This window comes from Watersipora subatra, chromosome 8, assembly GCF_963576615.1.
Source record: "Watersipora subatra chromosome 8, tzWatSuba1.1, whole genome shotgun sequence".
Taxonomy (NCBI): Eukaryota; Metazoa; Bryozoa; class Gymnolaemata; order Cheilostomatida; family Watersiporidae; genus Watersipora; species Watersipora subatra.
This window is the reverse complement of record NC_088715.1, coordinates 39,944,858-39,967,643: the sequence shown is the minus strand read 5'-3', so window position 1 is coordinate 39,967,643 and position 22,786 is coordinate 39,944,858. Positions and strand designations below refer to the sequence as shown.

General features: G+C 38.7%; 2 protein-coding genes across 2 annotated transcripts; both read left to right on the top strand.

The window, feature by feature from the left end:
• The first annotated feature begins 516 nt into the window (after window positions 1-516).
• Window positions 517-22,059, top strand: LOC137401773 (galanin receptor 2b-like). The gene is made up of 4 exons (XM_068088256.1): window positions 517-602; window positions 12,765-13,491; window positions 18,161-18,364; window positions 21,660-22,059. The coding sequence occupies exons 2-4, from the start codon at window positions 12,808-12,810 to the stop codon at window positions 21,729-21,731; spliced, it is 960 nt and encodes a 319-aa protein (XP_067944357.1). The 5' UTR covers window positions 517-602; window positions 12,765-12,807; the 3' UTR covers window positions 21,732-22,059.
• Window positions 9,468-11,014, top strand: LOC137402549 (zinc finger BED domain-containing protein 5-like). The gene is made up of 3 exons (XM_068089052.1): window positions 9,468-9,950; window positions 10,034-10,240; window positions 10,544-11,014. Exons 1-3 carry the CDS (start codon window positions 9,468-9,470, stop codon window positions 11,012-11,014), a joined length of 1,161 nt encoding a protein of 386 aa, XP_067945153.1.
• Window positions 22,060-22,786: the final 727 nt, after the last annotated feature.

Sequence of the window (22,786 nt, the reverse complement as noted above, 5' to 3'; positions counted from 1 at the left end):
CCTGCCCGTGGTGTTCCTCATCGATGTTTGGATTCGCTTCAATGCAGAAAAGTATCTCTCGCCAACCGCATTGGTGGCAGGCAAAACCAATACTGTACTAGGAAAGTGAGCCTCTCCACTAGATTAGTGAGCCTCTCCACTTCATCGCTAATTGCGCCAGAGCGCATCGTTGCGCTAGAGCACTAGGCAATTAGTTGTTGGAAATTCCAAGTGAAAGAGCTTAGGCTGAAATTCTTACTAATTAGCCGCGGAAGATCACTAAAAGGTTGAGGCTACTCAGCTGCCCGCAACTTCCGAGATTTTGACAGAAGAAAAGTGCTCCGGATGGTTCCGGAGTCTCCTAATAGGACAATACAGTACTGCTCACAGTGTGAAGTAAACTCCTGCCAGCAGACATCACTAGCCTATACGCTTGGCTGACTCCCGTATCTCAGCCCTCTCTCACAAGTCAGCATTTATTCAGTCAGCAAAGAAGACGACTACTTGATAACTCACACTACTCGACAACAACAGGAAGGAAACCATTACTTGAGGCAAATAAGTGTAGTTGTTCTCTCTTTATCCTTTAAAATTAATCCTAGCTAGTGGCAAGATTTTTGCAGGTTGGTCATTCGAAGTGTCGTTACTTAGCGAGCATGCAGTACAGTGAGTACACGATCATTCTAAGTGTCGTTACTTAGCGAGCATGCAGTGCACGATCATTTTATTAGTAGCTGACAGATCTTCTTCAGTTTGCTGAGTAATTGAGTTATTCTCAGCATTGGCTCCTCAGTTTGGCTGGTGAGTATTTGAATTAGGGCTAAGTGCGTTGATATCTTTACGGAGATACGAAGATTGCTGGATATAATAACATATTATATCGTTATAATAACAATTCTTCTGGGACGATATCACGAAAAAAATTGATATGACACGTTTGTTGGTATGTCATGAATGATTGTGATGCAGCTAATGAACTATATGATACTAAACATAATATTGCAGATTGTTTTGAGTCATAAAACGATGATGAACACGTGCTCAATGAATACTGTATGATGCTACGGTATGATGCTACTGTAAAGATTTTTAGAAGTTTTTAAATTAGCGCGAATTTTTATGGTTTTAGCCAAAAGAGCAGCTGAGAAACACATCTTTTACTATTTGCTGTGCGTTGCTGGACTTTATTACCAGTGTTTTACCAAATATCATTTGGGTATGAGCATATTTAGATATATTTAATAAAAGTTTCAAAACTCCCTATCGCTGGACAAATTGCCCAAGAATACTGACAGACATTGACAAGGACAGCCAAAGCTGAAAGGGTTAAGCTATAATAAAATGGATATTAATAATAATAATGGGTTGATGAAATTCCAAACTACGTACTGATGAAAGGTTTTTACATCAATGTGAAAGCCAGTATGCCTGGCTATGAATGATTGGGTGAAAAGTCAAACAGCAATACCAAACTGGTTTACAATAGCACAAACTGTGTTACTACCCAAGGCAGATGACATAATCCACAATGATATGAGAGTGAAAATACAGCAAGAATAAATAAGGTTTTGAAATTGAAGCTGAGCTTATAAAGCTCACTTAAAGCTATGGAGAGTGTCTTCCTAAAGATATAGGTCTAGAATAGTGAAATGGACAGAAGAAGAACCCAGGCAAGTAGACAGAAGGGCAATAAAACAGATCTCAACGGACAATGGTGCACATCTAACATCTGACGCTGACAGGCTCTATGTACAGTAAGGAGGAGGAGGAAGCCTGTCGACCATTGAATACGCTGTGAAGTATGAAGTCAGCGGTCTAAAAATACATATAGAAAGCAATAAAATACGACTCATTTGAATGGAGAAACCTACATAAAGAGTTATTGTGTTGCGGCCTGAAAAGAATAAGAAGAGAATCAGAAGATTGAATGGTCAACATCTAAGAGATACAACTTTTTATCCAATCCAAATTATTTATATACGTACTGTACATATTAAAAATTAGTAACAAGATACTATGTTCACTTCAGTAACTATAGCTACCTACAGTAACTTTATTGTATTTAGTGTATTTAGTGATATGATCTGCAACAAGATGTAACATTATAATGTACCGTAGGGAGTTCTTACTTTCGAGACAGACGTACGTATAACAGAAACTTTGAATTCACCTTAAATAATTCACCCCAAGCTTTAAATTTGAATTAGGGCGAAAATTTAGTTGAATTTATATGGTGAAAAGAGATTCGTAAGGTGAGGTTGAAAACCATGTTCCACTTCATAAGATGGAAGAATAGGAAATCAGGGTAATCGTATCCTGAGAGTGCACTATATATGAGGGTAATCGTATCCTGAAGGTGCTCTGTATATCAGGGTAATCGTATCCTGAGGGTGCACTGTATATCAGGATAATCGTATCCTGAGGGTGCACTATATATCAGGGTAATCGTATCCTGAGGGTGCACTGTAAATCAGGGTAATCGTGTCCTGAGGGTGCACTGTATATCAGGGTAATCGTATCCTGAGGGTGCACTGTATATCAGGGTAATCGTATCCTGAGGGTGCTCTGTATATCAGGGTAATCGTATCCTGAGGGTGCACTATATATCAGGGTAATCGTATCCTGAGGGTGCACTGTATATCAGGGTAATCGTATCCTGAGGGTGCACTGTATATCAGGGTAATCGTGTCCTGAGGGTGCACTGTATATCAGGGTAATCGTATCCTGAGGGTGCACTGTAAATCAGGGTAATCGTATCCTGAGGGTGCACTGTATATCAGGATAATCGTGTCCTGAGGGTGCACTGTATATCAGGGTAATCGTATCCTGAGGGTGCACTGTATATCAGGGTAATCGTATCCTGAGGGTGCACTGTATATCAGGGTAATCGTATCCTGAGGGGGCACTGTACTACGTAAAGAAAAATATGAAACTATATATCACCTGATTAGTGAAGTTCCGAAGTTGCTCTGTCTTAGCACTAACTCAGACATGATAAAGTAGCGTCTGCAGTACACTAGAGTATATGATGGAAGTGCAATCTTCTACACATATAAAAGTAGTAGGCCCCCTATAACCACTGATTATACCTAGTGCTCAACCACTGACCAAAAAGTAAACCTAATATTAAGATAAACAAAGCGATTGAGGCATGCAGACCAGCTGTGGTACTGGTGGACAAACAAACAAATGTCAGATTATTGACATTGCTACACCAGGTGGTAGAGTGTGATGAGAAGGGACGAAAAAACATAAAGAAGTAATGTACAAAAAATTGGGATTTGAACTGGGAAGACTGGGATGGGGTGTAAGGCCCAAAGTGATACCAATTATAAACAATGGAGCATTGGAAACGATAAGCTACAGAATTTCTTCATGCCTTGCTGAACTAAAGGCTGGCATGTATTTTGAAACGATCCAAAAGTCCACACTTCAAGGTACAGCCCAAGTTCTCAGAAAAGTATTCCAGTAGGATTTAATTATGTGACAATAGATCCATAGATAGGTCTCAAGCTCAATATGAAAGTCAAATGACTGTGAAAACTGATATTACCGAATAACAATAAAGGTAATAATAATAATCTGAGAGAGGGGGATCTTATACTGGTATTTAAAAATATCTCTTTCTCTCAGATTATAACTAATATTATCATTATTGTTGTTATTTGGTAATAATAATAACTGATTATTAACTGTTATTATTATGTAGTTATAAGCTATTATTATGCTAGGGTGTTGATTGCCTTCAAGCGCCTAATTAGTGGTTTATGATTGCATAAGGCAATTCAGTAACAGACAGCATGAATTGCCTGTACAGCGATATCATCAGGCATGTTGACACTCCATGTGAACACAAATGACAAATACCGAGCTGAGATTAATTAATCACAATTCTGTAGATGGGAATGTATGTATTTAGCGATGATGCCTGACGATATCATTGTACAAGCAATTCATGCTGTCAGCTACTCAGTTGCCTTATGCAATCATAAACCACTAATTAGGTGCTTGAAGGCAATCAACACTCTAGCATTATCTGGCAAGCGTGTTTGAAATCAAACTAGCATTCATTGTTAAAGATGTAGTTGCGTCAAAATTTAAGTTGATCTTAAAAGAAAGCATTTTTTTTCTCTATCAGTTGATATGTTGTTTGTTGTGTTACGCGATCGCATTGCCAAGATATTTGAAGATTAAAACCGAAAAAATTTGATCACCGTAAAAACGCTCAGGCCACAAAAACGTGCCCAGCCTCGCCAAAAATGATGTCACGCGTTTGGCAACCTCTCTCTATCTCTCGTATTCACATCGGCTATTTGCGATAAAAGTCTAGTCTTACGTGGCTCTATTGGCATATATCTTATTTTGTATTTGCTCGTGTTGGCTAGAATAAAATTTTAAATCCTGCTACAGATGCATTATTATGAATGTTTAAAAGGCCTCAAATAACGAAAATTGAAAGTTTGTTCTACTCACTTTCTCCAAATGTTGTGTAAACATTTGGGTACCGACTACCAATTCTACCGGTCTACGGTAATTCTGTCTAGTCACTTTATGTAGAACGCGGTCTTTGTATCAGCACAGTTCTGCAGCTACCCATATAAACGATATACAGCCTCCCATAAGCCCCGCCCACATTATGTCGCCTATTACCTATTGCCTACGTACTAGTTTCTTACTAGTATTCTTACCGAATGCTAAATAATTGAAATAAGCAAGCCACCTCTTTGAAAAGAATATAGACAGGGATAGAGTTTTAAGGATGAGAAGTCTGCTGCAAACTGGATTTGAACTCACATTCTCCAGTTCTGCGGACACCCATATACCATATCCGATTCACTACAATATTCTGCAAATCATGTTTTGCATTATCTTCGTCAATATTATTTTATTATATAATTTTTACAAGCAAAAATATTTTCATCTCGGCATAAAGCTTTTATTAAAAATATTCATCAAGTCGTGGCCACTCACATAGTATTAGCTGATACAATAAGACAAATTCATCTACTGCAACAAACTCAAACAAAACATCATCCAGCACGCATTCAAGTCTCGCTTTCTCCTTTATGGCAGTTTCCACACAATGACAAAGCTTCTTCGGCTGGTGGGACGACATAAACATTCTGTAATCAGTAAAACAAGTAAATGTAAACAAAGTAGATGCATTATATATGTCATTCATAGATATGTCATTCTAAAGCGTATCTATTGACAGCTTCCAAATTGGGAGTTAAATAGATTGCGAGTGTAATTTTAAAAACGAATAAACATTTAATAAAGGCACAAGTACGCCAAGCCAACGATTCGAAGCTTTGGTTCTGGAAATTAAAGATTTGCAATGATCAATCGATTTTACCCACTTCCTACGAGTGAAAATAATTTGTAATCATGACTCTAATTTACCAAAGAAAATTCGAAAAAAATATTATAGCTAGGTAAAACGGCAGATAAGCTATAAAACGATGATTGGAGATAGCAAAGAATTATCATTTTATTAATTAGTATATGTATTTATGACTATAAAAAATATTACATTTACTAAAGTATAGAAGACTCTAAGTTAATTTACCTCCATTCTGTCTTCTTCTGCAGCAAAACGCTGCTGACGCCTGTCAGCTTTGGCCATAGGCTGTCTACTCTAATCTTTTACTAAAAGTTGCTCAGATAACTCTGAGTAGCAGTCGCTCGAACTTGAAGCCATTTTAAAACTATGTATAACTTAGTAATTGTTGAAACGCGTTGAATCAGTAACGTTGAGAATGAATTCTCTAGCAATGAGAATCTTCGAGATCACAGACAACGCGTTTTACGAGTGATAACATTTATTACGGCCTATATAAAAATTTCGCGCTCGTGATTGGCTAACGAAGCGACCTCATATTTATCGCTTGTGGTTTCGTTTCAGATAACAAGCTTGTGACGTCACGAAATAGCCACCCGCTGGAACGTGAGCTTTTTAAAAGAGGGCCTCATTCAAACGCATATATCTCTGGACAGGGTTGGTCTACAAAGACAAAAATGGCATCAAATTGTAGCTGATGTTTTAGCCTTTTATGGGTCCTAATTTCATTTTTGACGCAACTACATCTTTAAGGGGTGGTCACACGAGAGCCGAAACGAACTAAACGAAGCAAATGACGTCGGTGTCAGTTGTAGACTGTTAGGCCGAGAACATTTATGGCCAAAATGAACCATTTCGGTCCTGCTCAAACTTTCGTGGCCGAACCCCTGATCTTATTGGCTGGTTAAAATTCTAGCGAGCACGCGTTACATTTTTCCTTACGAGCAAAGTGAGCAAAGTTAAACAAGAAATGGGACGATCTTTTTATTGCGTTAATTAAACAACGTGAAGCAATTTACAACAAGGCTCCCCGGACTACAAAAAAGATGGCGTCATTTACAATATTTGGTCCTTCATTTCGAACGAAATGGGAGCACAAAACTATATGGAATTCGTTGGTAAATAAGTAAAATAATTAATAGACATCATCCATTGCCATATGATGATATATTGTACAATAATTTTGCCGGGCTTTACTGAGACACAATGTAGCTTGCGATTGTGTTGCATAAATGTAAGAGAATGGGTGTGGTTTTCTTTTGTGTAGAAGTAGATATGTAGAAGTAATATGTCATACTCATCCTGATGAAGAATCGTTGACTGATTTATTTATGTAAAACCACAGTACTATGATAAAGACTGTTTTTGTTTGTTATGTACTCAGCATAGAAAAACATTCATATGTTAACAAAAAACATAATTTTGTTGATGGGTAGGGTTGGCAAAATCTTTGTATTGAGTGATTTGTTTTAAGCAGCTGAACGATCTTCTGAGAAATCTGCTGCGTAATTATAATTAATAATTGTTGCTCAAAGTTTTTTTGATTACTATATAAATATTTAGCTCTAATACATAAAAACTACAAATGAAACAGTGTCCTATCTCTATGCGTATGGTATCTAGGAAGTGAAGTGACTTTGGATGCTGTGTGACATGTGGCTTAGCCGAACCCAAACAACCTCCGAACCGAACCAAACCTAATTCGGTTGGGCCATCGTGTGACCTCGGCTTAAGAGAGCAGTCATGGTCTAGAGAGTAAGAGTGCAGCCATAGCCTAGAGAGTAAGCGAGCAGCCATTATGATCAATTATGGTCCCAATTATGATCAGTCAGCTGCCATTAACAAGCATTCATGATATTAATAGTCGCCATTATGAAATGACCCAAATTTGGTTTTACATTTAGATTTTGAGTATGAAAACTAAACTGCACAGCTTTGCTGCTGTCCTATCTTATTGGCCAGGTCAAACAATGTAACAACGACAAAATACTTTGCCATTTTATATTATAGGTAGAAAAATATTAATCAAAAACTAGGGAAAAAAGGCCGTTGTTTGGGTGATTTTGGGTAAATTATATTTAAATTTAAGCATATACTAAGACCCCTACCAATCTGAAAATTGGTAAAAATAAGTAAGTTGAAATGTTTTATTTTCCATGGATCATAGTATATTGCCGAAATTGAAGAGGGAAAGCGAGAATTACGTGTTTGCTGGTTACAGGTTGTGTTGTTTTGTACTACTAACCGGAAATCAGGTACTATCCAACGATTGACGCACATAGGTGATAAAAGTCTAGACCCAAAAACCTAACAAGACAACGCGCCTCTACTGCGGGAATTGCATTAGCCCAGACACCCAGGATAGCGCAATCCCAACAGACTTCGATCATTAAACCCCGCCCATATGATAGCCGTCGTCTATCCTTTTAGGGTTTTATATCATTGATCCAACCACTATGACAGAAATAGCGTAATGTAAATATCTAGCTAGAAAAACCAATACTGGCACCAGCCTGTGGACCCCCTCAAAACCTCCTGTGGACCCCTAGGGGTCCATGGACCACCAGTTGGGAACCACTGACCTAGAGAGTAACAAAACAGTCATGGCCTAGAGAGTAAGAGAGCGGTCATGGCCTAGAGAGTAAAAGTGCAGCCATGTCCTAGAGCAGTGGTTCTTAACCAGGGGGGAATTCCCAGGCTAATAGCTTGAAAGTTACAGTTGTCTGACAAAGTTTTAAAACCTTTACAGTTGTTTGTATTTTTCTCCTAATTTATTTCGAATTCACAAAACACTTCTCTCATGATATGTAGTTTGAAAGTTAGAATGGCAAATGTTGTTATATGTTAAATATAAATCAGTTTTCTGTCCAGAATTTTCATTACCCGGGCAACGCCGAGTAGCACAGCTAGTGTTTCTTATATGAAGGGCAGCGAGGAGTGAATGAATTTCAGTAGTTTCAACAAAGCCAAGATCTAAAACTGTGGAAAAGGTGAGGACTACACTGCATGCATATACATACCTGCAATATTAATTGTTCAGTTACCGAATTGGTTTGCATAAACGTATAACATTGTTGTGATGATTATTGATAGTATTGGATTATCCTACCAAGCAATCTTACAACGATTAGGGAGTAAGCTCAGGTTTATTGTCACGAGCAGATGCACTGCTAAATTATTATAATAAACTCAGATAGGCCTAATCCTGATTAATGACTGTTAACCAATGTTTCGTTGATTAAGTATTCAGGATCTTATAAAAGACCCTCCTAGATGTGAGAATCTAGGACTATGCTCTGAGATAAGGAAATTCCTAAGGTATGCAAAGAGGGGCTTCACAATACCTTATGTTTATTTAAGAGTAAGAAAAATATATAATAAGTTGCACTCCAGACTAAACTTATAAAAGTATACAAGTAAATTTCTAGAGACTTAGTATATAGTCACCCCTTTTGTTCTCCTAAAGTTGACTCTTCCATTTCTTCTGCTGACACGTCTGACCGCTGTGAAGAAGCTTGTATTGAAGAGTGAAGTATGAAGGGGAATATACGTCCTTATATATCGATTAGGAGTTAGCCTGGGTGTCAAAGAGTGAAACAATATGTTTCAGATCTCCAATTTTGGGTTTTGCAGTTTCTGGGGTTCCTGGCTATGTCCTGTTGAATTTACATCAATGGGGTTTCATAACATTTAATCTTCCAGCTTTAATCCCTGTCTGGTGTAGATTGGTACCAGATGCGGATCTTCGTACCGCATGACGAAAGTTGTTATTGTCTGGGTGTTGTCGTTGACTTGGGGTGTGATGCCGTTTTTAGGATTTTAATTACTGGCTTTTTTGCCATAGTCTTGAATTTTCAAATGTAATGTTCTCAATGTTCAGACAGTGGAATGGGTGGGTCGTCATGTGATGGTACTAATCTCAAGGATGAGATTTATGGGTGTCGTAACTTTAGGAGTTTGTCTAGTGAGCCATATGATGATATAACTTGTAATTTTCTTTACGTCTATTTGTACATGGCTGATATCAGATATAACAACATTTTCACAATTCGCTCTGTAGCCTAACATATGTATGATGTTTTGCTCATGTAGATACTGAACGTATTCAAATAATTTGATTACATATCCCATATTGTAGGTGTTAGAAATGTCAAAGACAAAAAGACGAGCATATGATGATTCTTACCTTAACTATGGATTCACTTGTATGATTAAAAGCGGCATCGAAGTACCACAATGTGTTTTGTGCATGAAAGTGCTCACTAATGACTCCATGAAACCACATCAACTTAAGCCACACTTAAGAAATAAACATGCAGAACACATGGATAAATCAAAGGCGTTCTTTGAAGCTAAAGAGAGAGAACTCAAGCGGGCAAAACTGGATTCCACTGGCAGCTTTTATATCCAGGCACAGGCCATTACCGAGGCATCCTATACTCTGTCTTACCGTATCACCAGAGATAAGAAGCCACACACCATTGGTGAAACATTAGTTAAACCTTGTCTGCTGAAGTGTACTAAGATTATTCTCGGAGACACAGCCGCTCAAAAGATAGCTGATGTATTCCTCTCAGACAGCACAGTGAAATCGAGGATCGATGATATGTCTGCGGACATAAAGAGGCAAGTAATGTTCGCCATTCAACTTGATGAGTCCACTGATGTTGTTAGCATTTCACAGCTGATGGTGTTTGCACGCTATGTACACAGAGAGACATTGAGGAAGAATTTCTGTTCTGCAGTCCTCTAACAGAGACCACCACAGATGCTGATGTTATGAACCTGGTTTCCGACTTCTTCAGCAAAGAACATCTGGACTGGGGCAAATTAATTGGAGTTTGCACAGATGGTGCTCCAGCCATGCTTGGCTGTCATGCTGGGTTTGCACAGTTGGTAAAAGAAAAGAATCCTTTAGTGGTGAGTACCCATTGCTTCATTCACAGACAAGCGCTAGCAGCAAAAACTTTTTCCAAAGGATTGCAGGAACACCTTTCTTCAGTGATTAAAGTAGTAAACTTTATCAAAGGCTCTGCCTTGCAAACACGTCTCTTCCACAAGTTATGCAAAGATATGGATGCTGTGCACTCATCACTATTGTTCCACACCAAAGTTTGATGGTTATCAAAGGGTAACATGCTTCTGCGTTTCTTCAATCTATGAGCAGAGGTCAATGAGTTCTTGAAAACTCATAACAAACCCAAACTACTGGCTTCAATGCAGGTGGAAGGCTTCCATCAGTGTCTTGCTTACCTGGTTGACATATTGGGTTCAATCAATGAAGTGAACACAAAGATGCAAGGTAGAGACAGAAATGTGTTGAATGTAACTTATAGGATCAATGCATTCAAGGACAAGCTCAAACTCTGGGTGGAAAGACTGGCTACTGGGAATGTAAGAGTTTCATTTCCAGTTCTGCATTCATTAGTTGACAAGAAAGCTCCTTCCGCTTCTTTGCTAACCGACATAAAGCATCACTTGAACAGCTTGATAGCAGAGTTTGAGAGATATTTTCTTAAGTTAGATCCTAGGACAGAGCAATTGATGAGCCTGACCCGAGACCCTTTCAGGCGCAATGCCCACGAGATTCCGGAACAGCTTCAGAAGTTTTTGGAGCTGACAAACAACTCTGCATTAAAAGATGACTTCAAGGGGCTATCAATAGAGCACTTTTGGGTTCAGGCTTCAACATAAGCCTGGCCGCTTTTAAGATGCTCATACCATTTGCTTCCACATATCTTTGCGAGTCAGCATTTTCAGCAATGCTAACCATAAAGAGCAAATCTAGAAACCGTCTGGAAGTAGAAGCTGACCTACGGTGTGCCCTATCTATAACAACTCCTAACATCCAAATTCTGGTCAGCTCCAAACAAACACAAAAATCGCACTATTCTGCTGACTGTCTTACAATGATAGATATATTGAGTTTCAATATACATTCATTTTTAATATTCCATGTAAATATGACTGTAATAAATGCATATATACATATATATATATATATATATATATATGTATATAAGTTGTATATGTAAATAAAGTTTACTATCTAGTTGCAGTGCATTATTTGAAGGAGTTGGGAGGGGGAATTTCTGTCTTTAAGTTTGGAAAAGGGAAATTGGGCAAAAAAGGTTAAGAACCACTGGCCTAGAGAGTAAGAGAGCAGTCATGACCTAAAGAGTAAGAGTGCAGCCATAGCCTAGAGAGTAAAGGTCCAAACACACTAGGCGATTTTATCGCCAGCGTCATGAGGAGGGCGGAGATATCGCTGGCGTGTGGCCTAAACACACGTTAGCGATTCACTAGCAAACGATATAATGGGCACGCTCACAAACTGCCAATAAAATTCTGTATCACTAGTTTCTTCAAAGTTGTTAATAAATTTAGGTTAGTCAATATGGCGCTGCCTAGGCAACAATGTAAACCGCTTCCGCTTTTGTTATTAAACCTATCTCACTTTCACGGATTGTACACTGCCTACATAACAAGAAGACATAAGAAAAAACGATTATTGTATTTTTAACTGTAATATTTTACGATTTTTATATATATTTTATTTTGTAGTAGTTTTTTATATTTAATATATTAAATATTTACCATTCTCAAGATGGTCAACCTGCGCAACGATTGACTCCAAATGTTAGTTTTAAACTTGGATTTTCTGTAATTTTTGTTTGTTATGGTGCACATGACTGGGAGTGTTTTTATTAAATTTATGAACAATTCAGTGTTCGTTCTGAAAATGTTTCAATCGTAACAAAATAGCAAATTATCGCTGCTGTACGTTGGTGAACATCGATAAAAAACAATTACCCGCCATAAAACTGCGTTCTGGTAAAAACCAACCAATCGGAATGCATCTCTCTAGCGACAAAATTGTGTACAGAAAGTTTAGCGTTATCGCTCTGCATGAGCTCGCTGAGGGAGTTCTAGTGCAGTACTTCTATTGTGTGACTTAATAGACTCGCATGCAGATAGAAAATGTCAGTTATTTGAACCTACTCTTGCAAGTTATTTCCTGTTTTTTTAAGCTTAACTATTCTTCTTTTAAACGGTTGTTTTTATATCTTAAGTGAAACATGGTACCCCTATGGTACTCTTATGGTGCCTCCATGGTACAACTATGGTACCCACGAGGTACCCCTATGGTACTCTTATGGTGCCTCCATGGTACAACTATGGTACCCACGAGGTACCCCTATTGTACCCCTATGGTACTGTTATGGTGTCTCTGTAGTACCACTATGAAACCCCCGTAGTACCCCTATTGTACCACTATGTTACCCTTATGGTGCTTCTATGGTACCTTTATCGCACCTCAATGGTACCCCTATTGTATCTCTATCATACCCTTATGATGCTTTTATGGTACTACTATGGTACCCCTATGGTGCCCCTGTTCTAAGTTGGTCTTGAGAGTTTAAATTGCGCACTCCTATTTTAGGACTACATGCATACAGATAAACAAACCATCCTCGAAGCTGCCAATGACGCCTCGCAATTGCACAACTATTGATGTTGAGAGAATAACTTCATTTTCTGATCCACAAGTTACAGCCATCTCAGTTTTATTTATCGCAACATCATGTCTAGGTGTCACTTTGAATCTTTTTACTATTTTAGCTGTAGTCTTTGGTTGCCACAGCAGCAACAAGATTAAAATTTTTCTCATCAATCTGTCAATTGTAAACTTTCTTTTTGCTGCGCTGTATCCTCCATACATGAGAAGCTACTTTCTGCACTTGCACTTTTTTAGCCTTGAAAAACAGTGCATTCCATTTTATTTTTTCACCTCGTCTATTATGCATGCGTGCCTCTGGTGTCGCGTGGTTATAAGTATCGAAAGAACAGCTCTAATATATTTCCCATTTCAAGCGCAGAGATATAATAACTACCACAAATTTCTCCTCATTGGAATCATATGGATTCTATCAATCATCCCAGAAATACCGCAGAGTGTGCATATGAATGTGCTCAGTAAAGACGGCCTCATATACTGTGAGCCTTCTTTTGACATGTGGACTTACTGCGTATTACAGACCATTAAATACTTCTTTCCTGTCAGTGTAGTAGTCATTAGCACACTTCTTATGCTGTTGAAACTGTGCAGCAGAAAAAGAGACAGCATCCATCATCACTCATCCAAAGAAGATCAAAGACGGATGAACAAGGTGAGTGCTACTCACTAGTATTATCAACTATTACCAATTGGTGGTATGCCTCTAGGCTAGTCCTATATGCCTCTGAAATAGTCATATAGGCCTCTGAACTAGTCATATACTTCTAAATTAGTCATATATACATCTAAACTAGTCATATACTTCTAAACTAGTCATATATACTTCTGAACTAGTCATATACTTCTAAGCTAGTCATATATACTTCTAAATTAGTCATATACTTGTAAACTAGTCATATATACTTCTGAACTAGTCATATACTTCTAAGCTAGTCATATATACTTCTAAATTAGTCATATACTTGTAAACTAGTCATATATACTTCTAAGCTAGTCATATATACTTCTAAATTAGTCATATACTTGTAAACTAGTCATATATACTTCTGAACTAGTCATATACTTCTAAGCTAGTCATATATACTTCTAAATTAGTCATATACTTGTAAACTAGTCATATATACTTCTAAACTAGTCATATATACTTCTAAACTAGTCATATATACTTCTAAACTAGTCATATATACTTCTAAACTAGTCATATATACTTCTAAACTAGTCATATATACTTCTAAACTAGTCATATATACTTCTAAACTAGTCATATATACTTCTAAACTAGTCATATACTTCGGAACTAGTCCCAAGTGTTTACATAATAGTCCTAAATTTTTTAGTTTAAAAGTAATTTTATTAGATTGATGCATCTGGCTATAGCTGCAGTTACAACAATGGTAATCTTTCAAATTAATCAATTTTATCAAGAGTCTCATTTTTAAAGAGTAAACATCATAAGTTTCCTATCAAAAACTAAGATTATAGTTTCTGCCACTAATTACAGACTGTTGTAAACCTTCAACTTTTGAAGATCGGAAATACCATGAATGTATTACCTGAGTTCCCCGCTACCGGAAGAAAGAGCCTAGCTGTCATTAATAACTTTTTCAGTTGGGAACTTGTAGTCATATAGCAACAACTTGTGTTGTAGAAATCCACTCACCACAGATAAAACCTGTGCATACACAAGTTTTACCTGTGGTGAGTGGATTTCTACAACACAAGTTGTTTTGAAGGAGTTACAACATAAATTACTACACTAATTTATAAAATGTATAATTGACCTTTTAGAATTTAGAATTCATTGAGCTAGAACATTGCCTATGTTAGTCGAAAAGAAAACATTTCTCATAATGAAAGGAAAACATTTCTCATAACACCTTTCAACAAATTGAGTTAAGAAATTTGTTGACTAGAAACTGCTGGGTGTACAAGCACATGCATGAGTGCCTTTGTAAGGCTCTTGCCAAGATTTGAGAACTGCCTGGCATGTAGGTACCACCATTTGCTCAGAAAGCAAACATTCTTCATGCGTGCTATCATATTAACTGCGAATAGTACTACATGATATTAGTATCACTATAGTAACTGCTGCTAGTACTACATAATAATAGTTTCACCATATTAACTGCTGCTGCTAGTACTACATGGTATTAGTATCACCATAGTAACTGCTGCTAGTACTACATGATATTAGTATCACCATAGTAACTGCTGCTAGTACTACATGATATTAGTATCACCATAGTAACTGCTGCTAGTACTACATGATATTAGTGTCACCATAGTAACTGCTGCTAGTAACACATGATATTAGTATCACCATAGTAATTGCTGCTCGTCCTACATGATATTAGTATCACCATAGTAACTGCTGCTGGTACTACATGATATTAGTATCACCATTGTAACTGCTGATTCTACTACATTGTATTAGTGTCACCATAGTAGCTGCTGCTGGTATTACATAATATTAGTATTACCATATACATATACTGCTGCTAGTATTACATGGCTTATAATAAGCAACTTTCTGGTTCTATGACAGAGACTCATGGGTGAGCTCCAGCAAAGATATTATTTGATATAGGTATTTGTGGTGCGTTTGAATCGTTGTAAAGGAAGCTGCTATGTTTCCATTACAGCTCCGCAAAAAAAAACAATGATTGCAAGGCAATAGAAATATATATATTTGACAAAAGATACAAGAATGTAAACAATTCTAAGTGTGCGTTTACAACGGATCAGATGCAAGAGACTGACAGGGATCTCTGCTCATCGTCACTTCAATCTCTTTCTATATACTCTTGTTTCTTAGTTGGCTCCGCCCCTCAGTAGCATGTTTAACTCGGCAGCCGACCTTCGGCCGACTGTAAGTCACATCGGTGGTTGTGTTTCCTGCTGAGCTGAGGCTCAGCTCGGTCCTGACATAGGTCACCTCGGTATCGGCTTGGCAACCTGCCCTAGTCTCTACGATCTACCGCCACACTCTCTCTCTCTCTCTCTCTCTCTCTCTCTGGTGGAGACCCTGGGAGTTATCCACTTAGTTTCGGGAAAAGAGAACAGCTGGAACCAGAGCCGATGCTGTCATGGGTCATACTCCAGGTGCCGGACCTCAGCCTTGGCAAACGCGCAGTCTTCTGCAGTGAACTGCCGGGCCCGTATCAGGCTGGTGGTCTTAAAAGCCATCTCTAACATGCCATGTAACAGATGACGGGCTCTCTCCTCCTGCCGGCAATAGAAGGGCTCATTGGCTGTAGGGCCTCCTAACAATCAGAGTTAGTTGCTTGGTGTGTGACTCGGTCTGTGCTGAGGGCCCCTCTTCTCGTCTCCTGGGCTGGGAACAAGGGCTCTTGGCTGGCTCCTCGGTGCGTCTCTTGGTCTTGGCAGGTCAGTTCATGACTTGGTTGATCCAGGTTGGCTCGGCTGTGGAGAGGTAACCCGTGACCACTGAGCAGGCTTTAGCTCTGGTAACTCAACCTGTCACTTGAGTCGGCTTCTCGTAAGCACAGGCCTGTCTACACTGGCCAACTTGACCTCCAGCTCCTTAGGGTGCCAGTGAGCCACGATCAGTGTAAGGGTACATGGCTTCATGGAGAGGCTGGTAGACCACCCTTTCTTCTGTAAGATGGTGGGTCACTCGGCTTCATAAATCAGGCTGACAGCACTACCGCACTCACCACTTTGTGTGCCCTCCAGTGTGACATCACCTAGTGGCGGGAGACATGTTGCCAGCAGCAGAGACATGTAGAAGATGAAGTGCTGCAATACATGCTGCCTATTCCTCCGGACGCTAGTGGTGATGCCACACAGATTGCCCATCTGTGCAATCTGTGTGACATCACCACTAGTTGGCATCTTCCACGCTTGCACATCGTTTCAGTCACCTTCCCTCATGTCGCGTCACTAACAAAACGTTTTGTCCTGATGGCGTTTTTTTTACCGGCTTGGCAGGCAACTTCTTAAGTTCTACTTTGTAGCCATTAAGAATGGATTGGTGTTTGTGTCGTCCTCAGTCCTTCAGTCGGCTTGATCTCAGTCAGACAAGAGATTTGGGCTAGCTCGGAGAACTTGACTCGCTCGACTTCCTTCATCTGATCGAGCCATTTGTGGATCTCGAGAGGCTTTTCACTCAGTTGACTGCGTAGCATCTCCTTGAAGGTTACGGTTTGAGCTGGCGCTGGTTGATCACTTGAACGCAAAGTGCCAACCAGGTAGGACTCAACATGAGCTTCTCTGTCTGAAACAGAGTCGCTAATGCAGTCTTCCGTCATGCTGGAGGGCTTCACTGCCTCGTCTGATTCTGGCATGCCTATGCTCTTACAGAGGGACATGGATTTCTCGACCAAGTCTAGGAGGCCCACCAAGCATTCTTTCTTTCCTGTTTCCAATGGCTCTAACAGGCTCAACATATCTGTGAAAGAGTCTCATCTGATTGAGCCATGTAGACAGAATTAAAGAGTGTAAAGCAGAGTTCGATGTGTAGATATTGATATGTCTCTAGAAGTGTACTTGCTACTCATAAGGTGCAAATGCAAATAGCCCTGACCTACTAAGCTTCTGAAATTATCGCTGTTGACAACTGACCAATTGCTCTCACCAGTGGTCTTGCCTTTCATCTGTAATATTATCTCACCAGTTGTCCTGCGTTTCATCTCAGTTGTCTTCTCCCACAAAACCAGCCTAAAAGTTGAAATATTGTGGGCCAGGACTTCCTTATTTCTGTTCATCAGTTGTTCTATAGCTAAGATGGCCATTTTAGAATATCCCCTTGCAATGGTTGCCTCTTACATATATTTATCTTCTAGTCTGTCAGGGTATGCGTCCTCCCAACGAGTGAAACAGTTTTCTAGAGTCTTGAGAATTTTCAACATTGGCATCGCTATACAGCTTTGTGGTTTTTGAATTTTGACAGTTAGGTCATGGGCTTTTTTATAATGAATACACAGGTAGCTGTAATTTTCTTCATTATCAGCCATGAGAACGCATGGTCAGACTCCTCTTTGGATGTTCATCTGTTACTAAAACTGTTTTGTTATATTTACTTTTTTACTTCTGAGCTTTTCAAATTTCTTCAATATTCATCCAACGAGCTCTAAGAATATTTATAATATTTAATCTTTGACCTCTCCAATGTACATTAGTATTCAACATTTTATGCACAAGTAAGAATTAAGAGCCAGAAATACCATTAAGGCATCTATTACGACACTCAATATGTTAGAAGTAGGCTTGTGATATTGTCAAGAGCTTGTGAAAGGTTATGAATTTTAATCATGTATACATGGCGATCACCATTTTACAAACCTTTTCTAATGTTTTAGCTTTTAGTAATGCTGTCAGTAGATGCCTTCATCACAATCTTTACCTGGCTGCCATGTAAGGTATCTCATTTGTATGGCGCTCTTAATGGAGGTGGAGACGTTAGCGAAGCTAAAGTTGATCAGGACGTGATACTGGAAAGTGTCAGCATGGTAAACGCATTCTCAACTCCCATCGTATATTTCATTTTCAACAAGAATTTTCGGGTAAGATAACTCTACAAGTCAATTACTGTAGAGTAGGAATTATAGAGTCTAGCTTGTCTACATCAAGGAAACCGCTTTGAATCGTAGGATCGCAGATTCCACGATTTTAAGCGTTTAACAGATTGCTTGTAAAAGAATAATCTATTGTTGGCTGCAACATCAATGTCAGTTGCTAAAAAATATATCATTGTACTGAATTACTTGACAAGCATCTGCTGAAGGCGCCAATAAATGTGATAACGAGTTCTGTTAATAACTCTATCAGGGTACATTTACACTTCTACTTATAGTCTAATAACCGTAGAAGTACATGAGGGTCTTTAGAACACCGCTGTTTAAGATTGACTAATGCTCTACTATAGACTCGACTAAATTTATAGATGAAATGTCGATTGAACGATGTAAACCAAAGTATTTATTGATAAGTTGAAAATGTTAGCGTGAGTGCATTTAGCTGAGGTGCAGCTGTTTCATTTTCAGATTTTCACAAGACCCCATTCTATCAAACCAGACTCTTATGATACGCAGGCGATAGTATGATACATAGGGTCTTTAGAAGGGTGCACAGGGGATAGTATGATACACAGGGGATAGTATGATACACAGGGGATAGTATGATACACAGGGGGTAGTATGATACACAGGGGATAGTATGATACACAGGGGATAGTATGATACACAGGGGATAGTATGACAAGTAGGGGGCAGTATGATACACAGGGGGTAGTAAGATACACAGGGGATAGTATGACAAGTAGGGGATAGTATGATACACAGGGGATAGTATGATACACAGGGGATAGTATGACAAGTAGGGGGCAGTATGATACACAGGGGGTAGTAAGATACACAGGGGATAGTATGACAAGTAGGGGGTAGTATGATACACAGGGGATAGTATGATACACAGGGGATAGTATGACAAGTAGGGGGCAGTATGATACACAGGGGGTAGTATGATACACAGGGGGTAGTATGATACACAGGGGATAGTATGATACACAGGGGATAGTATGATACACAGGGGATAGTATGACAAGTAGGGGGCAGTATGATACACAGGGGGTAGTAAGATACACAGGGGATAGTATGACAAGTAGGGGGTAGTATGATACACAGGGGATAGTATGATACACAGGGGATAGTATGACAAGTAGGGGGCAGTATGATACACAGGGTGTAGTATGATACACAGGGAATAGTATGACAAGTAGGGGGTAGTATGATAGACAGGGGGTAGTATGATACACAGGGGATAGTATGACAAGTAGGGGGTAGTATGATGCACAGGGGATAGTATGATACATAGGGGATAGTATGATACACAGGGAATAGTATGACAAGTAGGGGGTAGTATGATACACAGGGGGTAGTATGATACACAGGGGATAGTATGACAAGTAAGGGGTAGTATGATACACAGGGGATAGTATGATACACAGGGGATAGTATGACAAGTAGGGGGTAGTATGATACACAGGGGATAGTATGACAAGTAGAGGGTAGTACGATACACAGGGGGTAGCAAGATACACAATAAAAGTTTTATATTCTCATATTATTACTGTCCGTACTACCATTTGTTAGTGGAACACATCTCCAATGTATTTGTGAAAGACTAAAGACATACCACACAGACCAGAGCTAGATGATAGATGGTAACACTTTGAAATCCTATAGAACATTAAAGCTCATTTCTAAGTGACAAAATATGTTGTTAGCATCGAGCAATTCATTTTTAGTCACATAGAAAATGGCAGACTCTAGAACATTGCTCTTCCACATACTTCAATAGCCTGAGCTACGATTTAACCAGCCAACACAAGGAGGCACTCGTAATGGTCACACGGTTAATACTGCTGGTTAAGTTAGTCACTTTTACGATATGAAATTGCACACCTGATAAGCAAGTGCTGCAAGTGTCAGTAAACATATGGACCCAAGGCTACTTTATAGTTTTTTATGGTTTTGTTTAAATACATACGTTTAAAAAATATAAATACAAGTTAAAACTTTAATAAAAATACTTGTATCTCCAGCATACATATCAACAGTAGAAGTCTGCTCCAGCATACATATCAACAGTAGAAGTCTGCTCAAACTACCTTTTTCAGCTTGCTTTTGCGTTTTGAGAAGAACTTGCTATGTTTATAAAAACCATAAAAGCATACGTCAAAAATATTTAGCAAATGGTATGCCTAAATGTGATTAAAAAGCTGCTTCTATTAGCTATGTGAAACCTAGCGGTAAGAGGTGTAAACACAGCGCAATGTAGGATCCCTATTGCAAAAATACTATACAAACTTTAATATATTATGCTACATTAAGATAAATGTTCTGCAACATTTTTGCCCATTACATTAAGGTAGCCTTCACATTATATCGTCTGCATTGTTATAGAATATCTTCTAGCAGGATTTTATGCACTGCTATGTGATCCTTACATGGCATTTCCTCGTGTTATACTATCTCAAAGTTATGATGTTTCATCATGCAGTATTACAGTCCCTCGTAATTACAGTCGTTCTTAATATGCTGGTAGCCTGGCAGTCTAGAGTGCTGTGAGTGATCATCAGCTGTAATAATTATATTCTGGAAATGTTAGTGGGTGGTCCATTAGAGCAGGTGCTACAGTGTCAGGCTGCTAAGGCAGGTGCTACAGTGTCAGGCTGCTAAGGCAGGTGCTACAGTGTCAGGCTGCCAAGGCAGATGGTACAGTGTCAGGCTGCTAAGGCAGGTGCTACAGTGTCAGGCTGCCAAGCCAGATGCTACAGTGTCAGGCTGCTAAGGCAGGTGCTACAGTGTCAGGCTGCTAAGGCAGATGCTACAGTGTCAGGCTGCTAAGGCAGGTGCTACAGTGTCAGGCTGCTAACGCAGGTGCTACAGTGTCAGGCTGCTAAGGCAGATGCTACAGTGTCAGGCTGCTAAGGCAGGTGCTCCAGTGTCAGGCTGCTATGGTGAATGTGAAGAGTTTGAAACTCGTCAGAGGCAAACTTTTTTCTCAACTTCCAACCATAGCTCCATACAGACAGATGAGCAGACAGACAGACACGCTATACTATAATCTTTCACCATAGCAAAGATTATAGTATAGCTTTATATATTACATTATAATGTATATTATGTTAATTATAATGTTATCATATTAGGACATAATGTTACTATAGTTGAGTCTATTAAACTGCATTGCGTAATAGTATTTTGTATATATACCGTAATATGCTATAAAAGCTACATCATATGATATTCTTTCTATGTAATTTCATTACATTATATATTTGCTTCTATTATACAGATGGACATTCGGTTGCTGTATATGAGACTAACATGCAGGCTATCTAAGTCCAGCAGGGGACTGAACTCTTAACACAGCATCATCTGTAAAGCCATCCAATCAATTTACATCTTCGTAGTCTTTTTTTCGTTTAAGCCGCTTTATTGGGCCAAAATCAACCAATTCAATTTACTGATGAGATTCATCTGCAAGCAGCACAAAAAGGTTACATAAGAATATCAGACACAGAAAAGACTTGGCAACTGAATTTCACTACTCGATGGACTCCATTTACTTGAAGTTTAATCTTACTTGAATCCTTGTTCTGTTTTTATCCAACATGCTCAACGATAGAAACAAAACTGCTTTGAGAAAAACTTTTATTTTTAAAAACAAATAAAGCCATGCTACTTTTACCATGTTTTGCAATATAATATTTATATGAAGGATTGCACAGTTGGTATAGAAAGGATTGCAGAGTCGGGAGCATTTTAGAGTCAGCATCCTTTCAGAATCGCTAGCATTTCCTAGTCTCCAGCATTTCTGCACTTCTTCGCATAAAAAGAAAGCTAGGGGAGACAAGTCTAGAGTTCATTTTGATATACATGTACTAACATGGACAATATTATTCATGGTGTTATATTTCGCGAAGTTGTCTTTTCATGCATTTTGTGTGCATCATTTTATTCACGGAGAGACATATACGCAAATAAATTGATTCGTGAATCCAGCTAGCAATAGAGCACAAAATCTTCACATGCGCAGAGCATGTGTTTCACTTTATATATGACTTTTTTATTCTATATGTAATCGTAATTGCCAATCAAATCGTATACATACCATAATGTCTCAATCAGAATCATCATTGTCAACTTCAGTATTAAAAGTTGTTGAAGGTGATGCACAGGGAAAAACTGCAAAAGCAACTTTTGACGATGAAATGCTGAACTTTGAAGAAAGTGTGACAACGCCTGGTGCCTAGTTGTTAATTTTACAAAGTAGTTATTTTCTCTTTTTCTTTTAAGAAAAAAGTCAACAACTCTTATTATTAGCAGCTTTAAACCATTCTAGGATTTGCCTGCCCGTGAATTGGCAAATATTCAAATCCAACGAATAATATCATCTTATATGGTAGAATGCCAGTAGAA